We start from the raw sequence: 20,394 nt of genomic DNA on the forward strand, positions 1-20,394 counted from the left end.
AAGCATTACCGAGAATAAGGCATATTGTATGTCTACACATTTTGTTGGTACGGCTACTCTCAGTGATTTATTTATTTAGGCAATATCTTCCATTAGTTTGATGATAGGATCTTTCAAAAATCTCTATTTGTTGATCAGCAGCTTTTAGGTTATTAGAAGTTATTCATTTTGGCTTCCATATGTTCAGGAAGTGTTATTAACTACTGTGCTTGAAAATACCTACCATAACTATCAAGACTTCTTCCATTTAGATGTGTAGGGATTTCACATTTTTGCTGTCTATTCCTATCAAGAGCTATTTGCCTTGAGATCCTCCCCCCACTTCTATGCACAAATCTAAGCTTCCTTACCTTCCCCAGTCCTTAGCGCATGATAAAACAGCAACTGAAGTAACTCACCATTTCAATATTATGCTGGCTCATTTGTTACTACTGCAGAATTTTTTGGTTTCTTATTATAGAAGTCGTTGTCCCTTCTCCGAGAACCACTGTTCTTAGTTACTGCAAGGTGGTTAAATTTGTTGGGTAAGCTGAATAAATCCTTGTTTGCCACTGGTTCCACTTGATGGTGAGGGTGAAGTGCAATTCAGAACTATATATATGTATATATTTCTCAGCCGAAACTTTCTGGTCATCTTGGAAGTCATCTCTACAAAACCGAATTCTGCTTTCTTGCAAGGGATTGTCTGGTTTCAACGTTCTTTGGTGATCGTGGAAAGAAAGGAAGAAGCGAATTTTTCATTTCGAAGCAGTTTGCCCCAAGTTGGTAATTCAGCATGCACTACTTCTACTTAAGGAATGGACTCAGTTGCTAAACCCACCAACTTGAAATCCACTTCAACTCAATCGTCCTCTCTTCCCTCTCTTTATCCTAACTCTCATGTAATACTGTTGGAAACTGGTGCTACTATGTCCCCCTTCTCCCCTCTTTGAGTTTCTACCCTGTTATTGGGCTCTAAAGGCCTAAGGGTTGTAAGCTCAAGATTTGGATGTATTCCTTCCTTCTTATTATAAAAATAAAATGGGTTAGGATTTAGGACTCCCTAATTCTTATCTCAATAAGGAGATGCAAATGATATTTTTTCTTGACATGATACCGATTTATTCATCCATGGTAGCCCATGTTAGCTTTGGAAATCACAATGTTTGAAACAGAACCACTGCTTTCACTACAGCTATTGGATTCCAGTGTGGTTACCACAGCATGCTGAGATCTAAGAACATGGTCCATGCTGTTGCCCAGCCTAAATGGGAAGAGTGAAGGGCTGACTTTCTGATGACAGGCGACTATAGGAGTGGAAAATCTATGAACGAGTCATGATTTGATCGGTGACGACGGTCTCCTAATGCTGACCTAAATTAGATAAAGTTGGACTTCTCAAATTGTTCGTAGTTTGAAAAGCCAATCCGAATCACAGAGTTCAGATGCATAAAATTTTGTTGTGCGCCATTGGTTCCAACAAATTCAACCCGCATAATGAATTGATCCTTGTTTCCCATAGAATTTTGAAGCATGAATTTGTTTGTTTGCCGATCCTTGTTTCCCAGATTTGTTATCCTAGTCAGTGCTATCCTAATCAAGAACAAGGTACAGTGTAACTACTACTCTGTGTAAAATTATTATCATGCATAACCATCTGATTTATATAATTGTTGCACATCCATGGACTAATTAATTTATATCATACCCGGGTACCATATTTTCTTAGGCACATTATTTTTCTACACCAGTAGCTTCCCCATGTTCTGTTCCTTGGATTTCCTATCAGCTAATAAGGGTCTCCCAGACGCATGAGTTAAATGAAATGCCGCTACTGCATCTGCCGTATCTCTTGAGAATTGTGATATATCATACCTCCTCTAGTCTCTATGCTCAAAGGCTGAGAAGCCGCACTCCGTGAATATAAAGCAGTTGGTAGGCCATGGAGGTTAAGCTAATTACTTTTATCCCATCATGGATGGTTTCTTAGTGGACTTGCTGTTGTAGATTAAAGGTTCAGCTAACATAAGCCCTGTAAAGAGGTGTGAGAGAAAGATCGAAGGCACAACAAACTTAATTTTCAAGGTGCTTGGAAAAAAAAATGTCAGCTGAGGAGAAGATCATCAATTTATACCTACATGCTTGCTCTTTTTCTCTCTGAAAATGTTGTTTTACATTTCTCTAACAAAGATACTTCTCTCTCACCATTTTTTTCATGAGTAGTACTCTTGTTATACCTTGCATATGGACGCCTAGCCTAAATTATTTGTACTCTCAGGTCTTCATTTTTAGATCCTAGTAAAGAATCTCACTAAGTCCAAGATATTGTTGGATTTGGTTTGTTTCAAGTAGGGTCGGGAGATTCTTGTTTCTATCGTTAGGCTTAATTATATAAAATAATTGTACAAATCTCACAAGATCCTAAAGTAATCTAATGAGCTAGCATATGGCAAAAGATTAGCTCCCACCATCTACCTAAGAATGAGTACTTCTGAAGAGAGACTATAATCCTTTTATAATATGAAATCCTGTTTTCCAACAACAAACATAAGAACGCACATGACATAATACTCGTAACTTTTCCAATCATATCCACGAGCTCAACAAATAGAAAATTTTTCCTTGGTTAGGATAAAACAAAAGACTATTAATATACATTTGGAAAAGCAAGTATAAGAGAGATTAAAATTTTTTAAAAAATAGCAGCAAAGAGGTACCACTACCAATAACTATTGATAGCATCACCAATTTGTCTTCTATAATATCTTCATGAATATTTGTGGTACATAGATTGTAGATTGGATGTCCAAATCCTTAGCCACTGTATGTTCTTGATAATTTTATGCACTAAGATTAATTCGGGAAATCTCTGATAAAGGAAAATATTATAAATATAATTCAATTGTAGAAGTTTGATAACATGCTTCCATTGCCCATCACTGCCACATGTTCCAAAATTCCATCCCAAATTGCCCGATCCACTCCAATAAAACACGAGCAAAGGCCTTGGACTCCATACTACTGCTGTAATCTGCCGCTAAATGCCGCCTTACTGCAGACCACTCCATGACCAACAGTCTATGCTCAACGAATTATTGCGACCCCCAACTCCCCAGCACTAAATAAATAGCGGCAAAGAAAACCCTTCAGGAAATCCCCAAATTACCCTTTTCCCCTGCTCTCCCCCACCCCAACCCCTCGAACCTTTTCCCCTCTAATATTGGCTCTGCTTCTCCGCCATGCCGTCTCCCTCCCCTTGTTGCCCCCCGTCCCCTGTCCCACTCTCTCCCCTCGATTCCTCCTCCTCACTCCCCCAAGACCCTCGCCGCCGCCCGATCTCCGCCCTAACCCCCCTCCCCGCCCGCCCCGCCCGCCGGATTCCCTGATGACCGACGGAACCCCCGAGGCGCCGCCTCCAGGGGACGGATCCTCCTCCGAGGAGCAGTGGAAGCCCGAGCAGCCCTCCCGCAAACCCCGTTTGCCCAGGGCTTGCACCGCACGTCCCGCCTCCGCCCACAAACCGGCGGTCCCCGCCGCCGAGCGCCGGCCGGTCACCCGCCGCGAGAAGGAGGAGCAGCAGCAATGCAATCGGATCATTACCCCCCTCGTCAACCCCCCGTCCCCCTCCCAGGGCCCGCGCTGGGAGCTCCGCACCATGTGGGAGCTCGCCTCGGTCCTCAACTTCCTCCACGTGAGCGCCCCCGGAGCCCTGAAGTTTCCTTTTTGCGTCCTGATCTTTCTTTTTCTGGTATAGGTTTTCTTAGTGCCGCCCTGCGGTTCTTGTTCTTTGGGTGTTAGGTTTTCAGGCCGCTTCTGAATATCGCCATCGAGTTCTCGGCAGAAGAGCTCGAGACGGCGTTGATCACGCCTAACAGCACCCTGGATGACATACACATGCCTCTGCTAAAGGTTGGTTGTTTTTAGCCTAGATGGAAAGTTTGTAGCTTTGTGTTTAGTTTCTTTACATCTTGTTGTTTCAAGAACCGTTTTTTCTCATGGGAAAAATGTGGAAATTCTGATTTTGCTTCTTTGCAAAGTCTGTTTGTTTCGGAACTAGGGTCAGATTTTTCAAGCAACCTCACCGGTTGTTTTTATTTGATATCAGAGTTGCATTGTAGAAACAAAGCTTTTGTTGTGATTTATCTTGCTTGATTGTATAATGGTTTTTTCTGCAACCAATGATCATGGGATTCAACCCAGACATATCTGAGGCGGTATGCATTCTCCATGTAGAAGACAGTTAAACAATTATTTCCTAGCTTGTTTCTGTATTTTAATAAGTTAATGCAACACTTATTTATATTGTGTTCTGACTTGATGATATATGAATTTGCAGTTCAAAACAAAAAGAGAGTTTTTTTTTTTCAAAGAAGCTAAAGGTCAAGGTTGCTTTGCCATTTTCAAACTGCATTATAAAACTTATGTGTTACCATTTACATGTGTCATAGTATCTTTAGAGTGTGTGTGCGTGTTTATTGCTGCTTTGCTCAATTGTTATTAAGATCTTTGGAAGCCTTGAAGTTCTGGTAGTCATGAATTATTTCTTACCTCTAGTTGTTCTTTCATCAATTGACAAGTTTTCATAGGGTAGAGAGCTATTTGTCAACAATTTCTAGGTGTTCTTTTGAAATTCATTGTACCCTTGTCTTTAAGTTTTAGTAAACTCTAGATTTTGGCTTTTAAGTTGCATAATACTAACTTGTAGAGTAAATGAGCAGACAGAATGCTAACCAAAAGAATGTGGTTTGTGGTATCATATATACTATTATACGGCGATGTTTATGCACATGGGGTGGTTAGGAATGTCTTATGCACTTGCTTGGATCGTACATTTGGACTGTGCTGTTAACCAGTCACATGTCTGAAGTTTATCATTGTTGTTCTTGTTTTGTTCAGAAGCTCTAAGATATTTAAAAGGTAATACCATTTCAAGCTAATTTATTTAGTCTATATACTCTGTTTGGCTAACTTTATTGATTATGGCCTAAGGATATCAGTCATAAAATGAAAATCGTGGCTATGGTTGGTGAAAATAGAAATTAGACATGGTCTTCTTCTTCCATCTTGGATCAATTGCATAGAAGATAGACATAGATGAACACATGTTTTATATAGGTAAAGCATCATAGAGAATCAAATAGTGGCTTTGACATGTTATCTTGCCAAAGCATACATTTGACACTTTTAAGTGAATATATAGTAGGACAACATGCTTATAATGTTGTACACATCAAAATGTTGGACACTGAGAAAGGGAAATTAACCCTATGGGAAGCCAGTAGAACAAGAATTTTTAGGTGGGTGGATGAATCATTGATCATTCTCCATAAGTGGAAAGACTGTCAAAGCTGACAGTGTGTGCTATTAAAAAAGTTTCAGTTTTACTATTTGTAACTGTCATTATGCATTTCCTTGACTCTAAAAAATAAAACCTTTAATAGCTCTTACAAAGTTTCTATCTTTTTGTTCTCCACTATTGCATAATATCAACTACACAATTATGGATCTTCTGTTGATTGGAAATTGTTACAGTCCAAATTATGATTATGTGATTCTTTTTCTTTTCTTCCTATTTTGGAAAAGTGCATGTTTTATTGAGTTTATAGTTTTCCTTGTACTTCTGTTTGCAAGAATTTGAAAATTCTATGAAAGCAAAACCTACACTTATGATGTTGTTTGATCTCTTGTTTATGGGATTTTTTTTTTGTTTTTTTTAAAAAAGAGGAATAACCTGTTGAAAATGTGGGCTAATATATAGCACAAATCATGTTGGCATATTCAGTTGGTTGTATGCTATATATTGTGTACACTCTATCTATTTGGCTCTACAGTTGATGCAAGATTAATATTTTTTTTTCTGACTCCTACATCATGATTCTAATATGTACCAATGACACAGTCAGCAATCTGTGATTTAGTGCAGTTGCTAGACTCTGTTCTGGTTAGCTTTCTGATGCGTCAAAACGAATTTGCGTTGCTACTTCTATACCTTGCTGTGAAATATATGAACAAACTGATAAATATGGATAATGGGGTTACAGTATATGTTATGTACATGCTTTAACATGGAATATTGTGGTTATCTTTCCTGCTTTTGCACATTTATAGGCTATCCCTCCTGTTACCCGTATGGCTTTGGGGCGTGCAACCTGGGTTACAGTATTGTGCAGGAAGTTAAGAGATTGGTGGCACTGGGTATGTAGCATACCTGATTAGATGAAATTATTATAAGAAGTGATTGTTCTGTAATATATAAAAACTAACAGGGACGTAGAATTGCAGGTTGCTGATGGTGAGATACCGATTATTGCATCACATGGGTGAGTAATTCAAACATCTGGAGCCTGGTATATTGACTTGTATATGTCAAACTCATATTTTTCTGAAATCTTCACTTTTTCAGTGTGGAGGTTGAAACGTACAAGAATCTTGATCCTAGGACCCGTGTAGTGATTTTGAAGGCACTTTGTGACATCCGTGTTGAGGTGTCTCTTACTTACTGATAGCTCTTCAATAGCCTCACAGCTCTTAGTTTTTCAAGAAAATTATAAATCAGCCTATTACATAATTTTCTAGTTCTTTTATGCCTGTATTTGTTCTTGAAGTTATGCATCATGCCTTTTCCTTATATTTACTAGCTTGATTTTACATTTACATTATTGTATTATCAATTGAAGTTTCTTATGTGAAGCAAATCACATGGATATTAGTAACTTGTGATATGAATTTAAAACTCTTCATCTGTGCGGAAACAAGATAAATTTAATGCGACTATCTTAGCTTTCCATGTAGCTGTTCATTATAGTTGTAAAATTATCTAGACATTTCTAGATTTTCTAAAACTTCTATCTAAAAATAACTCCTTATTTTATCATGACCTGTTAGAGAAATATCACTGCTCCTGCAACTTCTTTCGTTAATTCACGTGCTCGTGTGCTATTTCATTATTATGTTTTTCAAGTTTCTTTTGATTTTTTTCCATGCCTCTTACATTCCTTTTATAATTTTCTTTCTAATGGCTTTTAATATAACCCTGACAATGTTTAGATCTTTACTCAATTTTAAACTTTTTGCTTTTAAATAATTAATTTGAAACCCAGTCATGAAAACTTTGCTTCTAACGTTTGCTTTTTTGAGTTTAATATATAAACATGAAGATTCAAAAGCAGTTGATTAAGCTGTTAATTTGGCCATAAAAATAAAAGAGGATCAACTGCTTAGGGATTGTACAATCATGTGTTTCAGTTGTGGAAAGAATTTTGGTAGAGGCTTGGGATATAAACCAGTTGATGTGGAATACTATTGATATGAGATGGCAACTATAACAGAAGGATCGATGGAGATGGCAGTGCCTTGATCCTTGGGGTTAAGGGGGCCGAGGAAGAACTAATCTCTAATATAAAATAAGTAATTTAAGGCTATATTATATTTGTTGTCCTTAGGGCATACACAATACATTTTTCCTAAAGGGCGCATTCTTTTGAGGATAAAAAACTTATTTAGGAATCTGTATTTTTCTGGATAAATATTTCCTAGGCAACATTTAGATAGAAAAATAAATTTTTTATGTTCTTTTATGCATTGGAAAATGGCTTGGAAATTTGTTATCCATGTTCTTTTGCATTACTAATTTTCTCAATAAGTTGGTAAGATCTATCCATATTTTTAATAATATCTGTTATTATATAAATATTATTATATATGATAATATAGTATAATATATTATATTTTATATTTATGATATATAATATTATATAATAAATTATATTATATATAATAAAATAATATATATTATAATATACTATATAATATTAATATTTTATTAAAATAATATATTATTACCTTATATTATTTTTTATTATAATAATATGAGATATTAATATTATATTATAATAAATAAGATATTATACTATAACCTTATATTATTATAATAATATATTATATTAAAATAATAAATTATTATTATTCGATAATAATATATTATAATTATATATAAGATAGTATTATATATTATATTATTATTATAGGGTTAAGGGTATGTTAGGAATGAAATAAAAATGTTATTTTTTTAGTTGTTGGGAAAATGACTTACCCACCTCCGAGGTGGATAAGACTTTCTCCCATTTCATGGATAAATACTATTCATAGAAAAATTATTTACTTATCTAGAGAAGCGTGAGAGCATGGATAAGTTGGTCAATGGAAGGTTGACCAACTTTCTCATGATATTTACCCACCAAAGAATGGGCCCAAAGAATTCTATTTAAAGTGCTCAAAAGTCAGAGATGTTGGAAATTTGATATCAAATGTTAATTTCTACAAACGATCTTTTGTCAGCAAGGATTACTGGCATTTGGTATGTGCAATATTCATGACTTATTTATGGATGACTATGATGTCATCTTATTGCATCAAAAAAAAAGCTGATGCCATCTCATATGATGTGTCTAGCAGCAAGAAGTTTCTCATGATTTGTTTTGATCACGGCTTGCCATCATCTTTTTCTGTTTATGTGACTAATGTGGAGAATTATTATGGGCATGATCCCTTCAAATGTGATGTATAGATATGATACTTCAATTAAAGGGTAAAATGATCATGATTTGTTATGTTAAATGGTTGGCCTATCTATAGTTCAACTCGATATTCCTTATGGAGATGGGCTGCAGATTAAGAGAATGAGTGTGTTTATTAGACTTCACTATTTAAAAAGAATGAAATTAGGAAAGAAAGAAGAACTATGGGTAAAGTTGGAATATAGAAAAGAGTTGACTCTCTGATGAAAGCAGTGTCAGAGAGCCATGGGTTCATGTGAGATTTCCCAGTGTTGTAGGATAGTTACGAAAAAGAAGAGTCACGATGAATTTGATTGAAGAACCAGTAGGAATAGATGAATGTGCCCTTTTAATGATCAATTCTTAGTTAAGCATCTGTTGAGAGATGGATATAAACATGATTCTCTTGCCATAGAATTGTGGAGAGATCTATGGCTTACCATCCATTCAAAAAAGACACTAGTTGTGGCCTAGGAAGTTAGCACAGGTTTTCTAGGACTTTTTCTAGGGTTGGAACCAGATCGGACACGGATCGGATACCAGCATATCCATATCCATATTTGTTTTGTCTGACGAATACAAATATAGATATGGATATTATTCGGATGCAAAAATTCATATCTATATTTATTTTAGATGGATATAGATACAATTTAGATACTGGAAGTATGGATATAATTATAGAATTAAGTTGGATAATTAAACTTTATGACTACAGAATCAAAGATATTACTAAATAGATAATAAATCAAGTTAGTAGTATGTTTATATGGTTGCATATTTTCCTTAAAAATTAACAAGTGCTATATAAAAATTATATAGGGCTACATGTAAATTCGGATATTCAAATATGGATCAAATAGTTATCTATCTATATCCATATCCTTTTTTTTTTTGGGATATGGATATTAGTCGGATCCTCAAATTTTTTTCCATATCCGAATTAATTCGGATATGAAAATGGATCCGAATGGATATTCTCCATACCACTTTCTCCCTTAATTTTTTCCCCTTTTAATTTTTCCATGGGGAGACTATTATAGGAATGAAGGTCATTGGTTCAAAGAATAGTGTATCAGATAAATATATGGATGACTTCTCTTGATGGTAAAAAGGGCTCTGAAACATGGTTTTCTTTTAGGAAAGTTACTCCTGGCCAACAAATCACTTGAGTGATGGGATCTGAAAGGTACTGCTAACCTACTGATCACTTGATTGATGGGGTCTGCTATTTGTTATGAACTATTCTTTCTGTTTTTTCTAGTAAATGAAGGGTTCATATTATGGTGATATTCCTGCAGGCTAATGTTCTGTAAACTGCAGTTAAGTTTGTTTTGGAAGGATTTCCAATATCAAGAGAGCCTAGCCTACCGTTTGGTCTGCCTTAAGTAGTCCAAAATTTGATTTCATTGATATGCTTAATCATTTGATCTTTGCATGAATGTACCATAAATACATAGCCATCCAACCCTTATTAAACTATCTTGTATTTTTCAATATATTTGTTTAATACCTTAATTTTCACAAACTGACCAATGTTGATTTCCTATTACAGCCTGAGTCTGTGTGCATTCATATCCACATTACTCATGATCTAATCTATTTTATCCTGACAATTTGTATGTGGTAGCTATTGTAAGATATATAAGGGTTTAAAACAAATCAAATCTGAATGCGTGGGGCCTCATTTTAATGCAATTAGAAATACATGTAATGCTAATTGTTAAGAAACATATGCAACTGATGCTGTTTAGAGCACCCCCCTTCCCCCCCCCCCCCCCACCCCACAAAAAAAAAAAAAAAGAAAAAATGAAAAAGCTGTCTTTCATTGGTATCAACCAGAATAATTGAAGTTTCAGGTGATATGGAAATGTCTATGTATTTTTATGCTTACTAATATGGACCATGTTATCTCAGCAGTTATCATGGAACTGAACCTATTGGGCACAATGGACCTTAGTAGGCACATTATAAAATTCTCATAAAGGATGATGGAACAGTTATTAAGACAAAACAGCAAGACTCTTCTTTAACTCCAATCTGGAAAGTTCAAACATGGAGGTTATATCATTCTCAGGCTATGGGTCAAGATATAGGGAGCAGAAAGAATCCACTCATAGGTTTTGCTGAAATAAAATTTAATAGAGCAATCTGATGGATTATTTTGCTGATGAAGGGATGGATAAAAACTCTAAGCAGCATGAACATACTGCATAAGGTTTCACAATTGCTTCTGTATCTTTTTTCCAAGTCCTGCATTCGCCTCGAACACTTCCAAGTGTTTCTTCAATGAACCATCTATTCACCTTTACCATTACCTATATTGTTATAATTTTCATCGTTCACTGGATCCTTATTTCTGTGTTTTCTAGCTTCTTTTATTCAAGTTTTCAGGACAACTATCTTTCTTGCTCTTGTGCTCATCCACTCCTACTCTAGTTATTGGCTGCCAAGGATGTTGAGATGGGCATTTTATAATCCTTAAGGAATAGTAGTTTCCAGTGGTTGGATTAAGTATGACAGGACAAATAGCTTAGAGTTGTGATATGGCTATATAAAGCCCTTTCACTATATGTTTTTGATAAATTATTTGATAATTTGTATGAGGAGGTGCCATGGTTTTTGCTGTTGTTGATGATTTAAGAATTAGTTGAATGCTGACTTAGAAGTATGGAGGAGAATTTTGGTGAATAATAGTCAAAAAATTAAAACTGGCGAAGATATCCCAGTTTGATTGTTTTTGCTATATTAGTCTTTTGTGGAATTTGATGGATACCTCTTAGTAATTTAGAGCTGGATCAATGATGCGGACAAAGGTAGTATCAAGGATGCCAAGGTAGTTAGGCAGTTTGCTGGTGCCTTAGTGTGTAGTTGTGTAAATTTAGTTTAAATAGCCAAGGGACCTCTTATGTTGGTCTTCTCTATTATCAATTTTGTTTTTGCTATAATTTCTAGAGACTCCCTACATCTCATTGTTCAAATGACCAATATCTTCATGTTATTCTTTTTACCCTACCATTGCATTTCTTTTATGCAGATATCTTTTATCCTTGTTGTATTGATAAGAAAGTTTGCTTAATGGAAAATTTTGTTTAACTAGGTCAATACTCTTGTTTGTAGTGCCTATTTAAGTTGGACACTAACGTAATTTGCTTTTTAATGTATTGGTAAAACTAAAATATGCTCTAAAACATCATGAACATGATCAATTGACTCGGCAAGTATAAAAGAAAAACCTCATCTTAAGATATGTCTTTGTGATTGCTTGACAGTTAATATTCAGGGAATGATTAGGTGGAAGCACAAATATGTAGAAAGACATTGCTGTGCCTGTTAATATGGAGCATAGTTTGGGCCAACCTCATGTTTCATCTCACTCTTGAAACAAAAGTTCATTTTGTCATTATCTCTTAATATTGGAAAACCGTAAGTGATCCCAATTTTATGAATATGATGTCAATTTTGGACCTCACTATGAGTTTGAGAAAGATATAAACCGTGGCCCCATGTCGTTTTGCACGGATAAATTCATAAATTTTTAGGAATAATTGAAACATTTATATGCTGATCTCTAGCATGAAATCTTTAAAATCCAGTGCTCTTTGTTTCTGATTATTTTTGGGAGAAACCCTGTTAACTTTTGTCCAAGCAAAAATATTCACCTTAATGTACAAAATCAATTATTAGCAATTTGAAATCATATTATTGATTCCTTGGGCAGGCCAACTTGCAGTTAGAAAGTAAAACAACAAAAATCTTGTCAAAAGCAACTTGTTTGCCCATGTCATACTTGTGCCAGGGAAGCGACTTGGGTGGATTAAAAGGGTTAAGTGCTAAACGATATCCAAACCAATTTCTTTCTAACTCCAGAGGTACCCAATCCAACGTGAACCCAGATCAATTTCACGATTTCTAACCTGAGCATAACTCAGGTTTATATCTGGCTAGGTCAGGCTTAGTTGGGTCTGTTCAGGTTAACCTGTCTTGTGTCAACTTGTTTTTGGTTGGTATTGGTTTTGGAAGAAATACTGGCTAAATTCAGGTTAAGTCAGGTTAAGGAAAATGGTTTTTAATAGGGCTGGGTTGCTTGAGCCTTCAACATAAACCCATCTTGGCATAGTTGATATTTGCCAACCCAGACCCCACCTAGCAGAGCAATATGCAGGCCAACCTAACCTGTATTACAGATTGGCTCAGTCTCCCTTCAGTAAACCCAGGCTAAGTTGCACGTCTGTATTGCATTAGTCAATATCTCCTAGTGAATACTGCAAGTATACAAACACGAAAAATAGGGATAACATTAAACAATGCACATCCTGTATTAAGTGAGTTTCAGATCCTTTTTAAGGCACCTATTTCTTATTCCATTTGTTGGTCGATAAAGATTTGTTTGATTGTATATTAAAACATTACTTTGCATATACAACTCTTGTATTGAATTGCGGGCACTTGATGTCATTCGGCTCTTTGTTTTCCTCTACTGTTGTTTTTCCACCTCTCTCTTCCACTTGAAAATCTGCTTTCAATTCATTTGGCTCTAATTGATGGCAATGAAAGCATACTAAAGTAAGACAATTCTAGTCTGATTTAGTCAATAAACCCAAGGAGATCAGTTTGTCTTTTGCATTCTAAAGTTCAACTCATCATTTTTCTGCTCTGGTAATAAGCCTTCTAATTATTACAAAATACTCCATGTTCTGTAATTTTGTTCTCTCAGGGACTAGACTTATAATAAGAAGCATTTGTTGGTTGAAATTATGCTTATAAAAAAAACAAGCATATATGTTAAACGGCATGACTTTTTATTCTTAAAATTAAATTATGTTGGTAATAAAATGCCAAGAACATTTGTTAGTTGATCGGCATCACTTTTTATTCTTAAAGTACTCACTGTGTTGATGTTTTAACCATCTCATAGACATGCTTCTTAATGTTGATTATTGTCACCACTCAGATTTGTTCATATGATGCTGGAATAGTTGACTTCCACTTCTGCATTTTGCAGCAAGAAGACATTCGAAATTATATAGATGATTCCTTAAACATGGCATTCAGCTTTCAGCGTTTCGCAAAGAACGGATTGGAGGCAATTCACATGGGGTTTCATACTGGTAACCTCACTAAATCTTCATGGTTATGTTTGAAATAGTGTACAAGTACAGCTTCTGAGAATATTCTATGTTGCATATAATATGATCAAGAGCATTTTAATTTCTTCAACCATCTTAAGTGTAGGTATGAAGATGATCCTATTGTTGGTCATCGATTGTATCGTGAAATTAGGCAAGTTGAAATAAAGAAGGCGAAAGGGAAAGGAGTTGCACCCCTTCCACCTGCATTTTTCCACTGGGAAACAGTTGCAACCAACTTAGATGAATTCCAAGAAGTTTCTGTGAGTTCTTTTATTTGTATTGCTGCTGAGTTTTTATCTGATGTTTCTGCTTTGGTGCTTAGTTATGCATGCACTATTTTTACGGTTACACAACTCTATATAGTGTGTTATAGAATGATGTATCCAAATTTGATGAAAACATGTACTTTCTGGATCTGATTAAAGAAAATCCTCCTTATCTTTTGAATAGGTAAAGTTCAATTTGGTTTGTGACTTTGTAATTGATGACAGTGTCATACTTCACATTTAATTTATGCTGCCAATCTACCTGTTTGATAAGATGTTTCTGTTTAATGGACCATGTAAATCTATGTCAAATCTGAGCACTTCATGATGCTGATGAAATGTGAAGGGCCACTAGTTTCATATTAGATTCTTGAGTGCTTGCCAATTTGTCCAACTTGCACTGTGACTTGTCAGTATTGGATGGATTTCCATGGAAGCCTTTCACATGCACTTTGTATCTGTTGTTAATTATGGGAGCATATGAAAGCTTTCGTGAAAAGATCCATTTAGGTTGTCTGACTAAAGGCCCCAATTCTCTGTTTTTCAAATAAATTCCAATATTTTCAAATATTTCTTTGGCTGAAAAATCTTGGTGAGCTGTTCTAAAACCTCAAAACCATTATCAGCTCAATCATAAATTCTTCATCATGTTGCTGATTTCTCTTATTGCTTTCATTGTTTTTCCCATGTAATTAGCATGCACGTGAATTATTCACAAGTGCCAAACCTTTTCCCTTTAATTTTTATAAAGTTCTGTCTTGATGACCATACAGGCTTACAGAAACAAGGCAATTGAATATTTATTCAAACTGTCATGTCTATTTTAAAATTGTTTTATCCTTTGATTATGATTATATTTTTCCAGCATTATTTCTAATATTACAGCCCATGTTTAAGTGAGAATTGTCAACTTCATTCATGTGTTGGCCATTCAAATGAGATGATGTTTTCTGCACCTAGAATATGTAATTTGCTGTTGTGCTCTCAGTCATGGCAGCTTACAACTCATGATCTTCAATCAACCATTTATGTTGATAGTCCATCCTTTATTTTTCACCATGGTGCTCCAGAAAATAAATCCTTTTTCCTCCATACATGTGGTTATTATATTTCTGATTACCTGCATTTGTTCCTTGCTGCTTTCTTCTCCACGTCCAGTGCAATAACAGAGTTCTGGAAAATTTTGTGTTTTGTTTCTTTACCTTTAACCATTTTTCCTTGTTTATTTTTCTTCTATTTCCAGGAGAAACTTTTTTCAAGTAAAAATAGGACAGAGACCTCACTTGGAAAGAAGTTAAAGATTGACTTTCTACCGGAGATTGAGAAAATACACAAAGTATGCGACTTATCTGCTGCTGTATTTGTTCATTTACTTTTGTTACGAAAGATGGCATGTATAGACTAAGTACTATTACAAGCAACATACAAGTCTAAATTATACTGAGAATTTCATTGTTCATTTAGAGGAAAGAGAGGCTGTTGAAAAAGCAACAGAGAGAAGCCCTCCTTCTTGATAGCTTTTTGACTGCAGATGGGCTTTCCTCAGGTCGCTCGCTTCGTGATAGAAAACCTGTCACCTATACATTTGGTAAGGCTAAGAAGTTAGAAAATGATAACAAAAATGTTCTCTTAGTATGTAATTTTACACATGATCTTGAATCTTTGTCCATAAAAAAATAGAATACGTTATTTAGAAATATATTTTCATTCATTCATTGATTTTGTAGTTTTTCCTTTTGGCTTATTTCTTTTCCATATTTCATTTTTTCTGCATCGCTACCTTTTCACTCTTCCAACAATCTCATGCTCTTGAAAAAAAAAAAAATCCTTCATTTGATATAAGAAAAGGAATCAAGATTTGCATAAGCCATGACTTGTATTTCATAGCTTGAGCTTCACACAGAAATGTCTCGCTATGCTGGACCATTGGTGTTATACAAAGCCGATATATCCCATGCATTGTCACAATATATGGCATAACTAGATGATTGTTCTTGTGCCGATTCTCCTAAATATGTTTGCAATAGTCCAGAAGACTTTTTGACCATTCATCGTTGATTCTGTTCAAAAGAGAGAATTTTAAGTAGATTAAGAACTCTCACAAAATAGTTTGTTGTTTCGGAATATGAACAACTTGGTTTAGTTTCAGTAGAATTTTTAAAACCAAGAACCAAGATGTTTTGTTTGCACTCAGAAGTTATTTAGAACCTAGGTCGATTTCAGAGTTATGACTGCTGGCCTTAGGGCCATAATTGATCTGCATAGATATAAATGTGCTAGATTTTAGTTGGCTACTTATATTTCAAATGTAATTTCTAATTTTGAGAAATTCCAAGCACATGAATATCTGGTTGCAAGAAAATCAAGAGAAAGCTAAATTTTTTCATGATTTAAGTGATACTTTGTGGATTTTGAGGGATTGACAGGATAGAGAAGGGGTTTGTGGGGTTAATTTGGTCTCTTGAATAGTGATTTGGAAATTTGAACTTGGATCTAAGGGATTTTTAGCTCTCATACCCACACATCTTCTTTTAATAGATCAATCCCTGTTGTATGAAAATCTATAACCGAACTTCTGATTTTCTTTTTCTATAAATTTTTATGGAAAATGTGGACATTAGTGTTTTTTCTTATTTATAAACATTGCTTGTTCTTCATACCTCATACGCTTGTGCTTTAATTGGCATTTAAGTGTCTATTAGATAGTCATCGCACAGCTAAATGATATAGTAGACTATAGATAGTGCGAAATATGCATTATGATAACTTCTATTTTAATTTTTTTAATGTTGTGTGGAAGCTTTATGCTGAAGCAATTGAAATGATACACTAAATGGACCTAAAAGATACAAAATTCTCTGAAATGATGTTTAATATATTCTCTGGATTTGTTTAATTATCTTTTACACTATTTAAATCTTTTTTAGCCTTTTTTTATATTTTATATTTTTGGCTGGATCTCTGAAACTCAAACCAGCACTTACAAAATTACTGAAACTGAAACTACTCAGCTGGTCTAAAACTGAAACCAAGTTTTTTGAACCTCGAATGTAAAATCTCATGAGTTGAACAGCTGGTGTGATTTTTTCCTGCTTGTAGTATTTGTGAATTGGATTGTTTTACATGAAGAACAATTTTTGTATTGCTGTTTTTGCTATAACATGGTATATGTTGAGAAATTGATTTAAGGGGATTTAACATGATTGCCTCACTTTAAATTTGAGGTATCAGTTCTTCCCTTCGAGGGTCTGTTATCTGGCTTTTATGATTATGTTTTTCTTGGTTTTTGATTTTTTCCCCAGTGATCAGATTCTGCATTAATTATATAATGGATGTGGGGCTACTTGTGTTGACATGAAATAGATGATGTTTGTGATTATGTGAACTAGAAATAAAATTTGGGCACTGAGGAAGCCGTCATCATGTTATGCAATTTTTGGTATTAGATTCTATTGTATCATAGAATATGTTCTAGTATTAAGAATTCACTTTCATTGCTGTGTATCCGGAAATTAAATTGATGATAGTTTCATTTTAAACAATTTGGCAGATGACTATGACCGGTCAATTAACGAGGCTATAAAAATAACCAAGTATGTATCTACCTCACTTCATGTCACATATTGTTCCTCGTTTGATGGGAATCATGAACTTATATCTTTTCTGTATTAGGAAAAGACAGCCCTCACCAGAGTATGTTGTTAGAAAATCAGTCAATGCGAAGCCTGAGGTATCTACTAATGGTAGACTGAATGGTCCTTTACAAATTGATCAAGCCCCTTATGATGCACAGTCTCCAAAGTCAAATGATTATGAAGAAACTGATGCGGAGCACCAGGCTGAGCTTCTTGACCGCAGGTATCTTTACCATCCATATCTGCCATGAAATTTCTTGAGTGCACCTAAATTGAATGTCTTATGGCTTACCGTTGCATTACTGAATTCTAGCAATAGGCGGAGGAAAAGGCCACAGAGGTATTCAGATGACTTTGTGGAAGCTGTTTCAGATATTGATGCAGACTTTGACAGTGATGATGACATAGTTGGAGAAGCAGTGTATGATGAGGAATATCTTAGAAGCCGGAAGCAGAAGAAGGTCTCAAGTGGTTCAGAGGGGGATGAAGAGTACCGTTGGGAGGAAGAAAATGCTGAAGAAGATGAGGAAGAAGAGGAATATTCTTTGAGTACCAGTGAAGATTTAGAGGAGCAGAACCAATATAAAAAGTTTCCAAGTCGAAGTAGGCGGGGAACAAAATTGAGATCTGTTGATGAACTCCAGTCAGGCCTGAGACGTAGCAAGAGGGCCACCCGCCCACATATTAACTACCGACAATATGAGGTATCAGACACGGACACGGACTCAGGAAAGCAGGCCAAATCCAATGCATCAGAAGCCCATTCAGATGCAACGAACGATCTGGAACTTTCGACAGCAAGTCAAGATTCTCAGGATGAGGAAGATCATGAAGAAACGGCAGATCAGAAAATTAATCAGGACTACATAGAGGCGTAGACAAAGAGCAGCACCAGGCAGCTAAAAAGACAGATAGCCCTGGGCAAGATGGGGATGGTGTACAAAAAGACGATTCCTAGACCTGAATGAGCTTGCCCCAGGAACTGGTTTTGACGACGGGCCTAGCACTTTGATGAAGGATGAGGACATGGATAACTTTTAGGTATTCAAACAACAGTTGCATCCTCTGGCAGCTCTTTCTATGGAAGAATTGATTTATATTGTAATTCAGCATCCCAAACAGAAGGCTGCAGGGCTTTTTGTAAGGCATATTGTAATCCTAAATCTTGGTGGCTCATGAATGGGTTTTCTAGAGGCTGCGACTGTGTCATGAGATGAGCAGGCAGATTCGAAGATTAAGCTGTCCAAGGTTGTTCTCGAGAGGAAGTCTTAATGATGAGATGGGCAGTCAGCTTCTTCATACTGTCATCCTGAGTGTTTTAGTACTTGGCGATGATTTCGAGGAAGTTCTGTTTTGATTGTATCCATCCTGCACATCTGGTGTACAATACACCTCAATGCTGATCTATAACAAAATTTGTGGAATTTCAATTTGTTGCCTTTCCCTTCCCTGCGGAGGCATAACAATTCAAATTTAGTTGAGGATATATATTTACTTATGAAAAGAAAGTAGCGCATGTTGTAACTATTTATGTACTTTTATATTTAGGAGTCTTTTAGGTTTTTCTGACTACTTTAGTTTCTGTTTGTCCTTGCTTGAATGGTCGCTTGAGTGGTCTGATGCAGTTGATTTGAATGGGTCATCTCACATTCTGAACTGCAGGAGCATGAGAAGCAGCAATAGTAATTCAGACAATGTTGTTTTGGTGGAAAAATATTTCGTTGGTCATTTCTAGTCTTTATTGAGACTCACGGATCATCAGCTATTTGATCTTTATGTGACGTGAGTTGGTAGTAACTGATTGCATGGCAAGTTAATATGTGCTTTACTTTAATTGTGCTGCTTCTCTATTCGGAGTTCTCTGAAATAGCTAAGTATTTTGGTGTAGCTATTCTGCAGCATTTTTATTATAACTAAGAACAGAAGACGTTGCTCTGTTTGGCTATTTTCAGATGAAAAGTACCCGAATTTTTTTTTTCTTTTCTCTGTACAAGTTAGATATGTTCTTTCTTCATTGGTTTACTTCTTGATGCAAGTTAGATATGTGCTTTACTTCAATTGTGCTGCTTCTCTATTCAGAGTTCTCTGAAATAGCTAAGTATTTTGGTGTAGCTATTCTGCAGCATTTTTATTATAACTAAGAACAGAAGACGTTGCTCTGTTTGGCTATTTTCAGATGAAAAGTACTCGAATTTTTTTTTTTCTTTTCTCTGTACAACACCTAAAGCAATGGAATTTGTACTCGAATTTTTTTTTTTTCTTTTCTCTGTACAACACCTAAAGCAATGGAATCTGTCATCAGAAATGGGTGGCCTTGGTTGCCAAATTGCTGTGTAAAGTATGGCTTTGTGTAAATGCTAGTACAGTAGAACTTATGCGTGTGCTAAATCCCATGCACTCAAAGGGGAAAGTAAGTTTGCTCGTTTTTGTTTCTACATGAGATTTTTCTTATTTTTTAAATTTTGATGGTAATTTCATTGTTGCCTCTTGCTTGATGTTGCAGCTGTTCATATTGTAGCAGATATTCTCAAGTATTATCTGCGACAGCTTACCAAAAACTAATACCTGTGATGCACGATGGTTTTCTTGGGTCACTTCGTGTATAGTTTGCATGCCGTGATCTCAGAAGAAGTGATTTGGGGCAAATGACCTACCCCACATTCTTTTATCGTGCAATCTACAAACTAAGTTGTTTTGTTTTGTTTCGTTTTGTTTTTGTTTTGTTTTGGTTTTTGTGTGTGTGTGTGTGTGTGGTTTAGTGGAGATACTTTTATGGTAATATGTGGGACTTCATGGACGTTCACTTAGTGAAAAACCATAATATACC

General features: G+C 35.5%; 1 protein-coding gene across 1 annotated transcript; it reads left to right on the forward strand.

The window, feature by feature from the left end:
• Window positions 1-3,191: 3,191 nt before the first annotated feature.
• Window positions 3,192-18,766, forward strand: LOC105054248 (DDT domain-containing protein DDR4). Its single transcript, XM_010935733.4, is given in 15 exon segments — window positions 3,192-3,670; window positions 3,778-3,888; window positions 6,088-6,174; window positions 6,262-6,299; window positions 6,383-6,464; window positions 13,540-13,567; window positions 13,570-13,645; window positions 13,770-13,926; window positions 15,176-15,268; window positions 15,397-15,520; window positions 17,483-17,525; window positions 17,605-17,790; window positions 17,881-18,437; window positions 18,440-18,508; window positions 18,511-18,766. Coding segments are annotated over 15 exon segments (2,055 nt in total). The 5' UTR covers window positions 3,192-3,364; the 3' UTR covers window positions 18,609-18,766.
• Window positions 18,767-20,394: the final 1,628 nt, after the last annotated feature.

Source organism: Elaeis guineensis, chromosome 2, assembly GCF_000442705.2.
Source record: "Elaeis guineensis isolate ETL-2024a chromosome 2, EG11, whole genome shotgun sequence".
NCBI lineage: Eukaryota > Viridiplantae > Streptophyta > Magnoliopsida > Arecales > Arecaceae > Elaeis > Elaeis guineensis.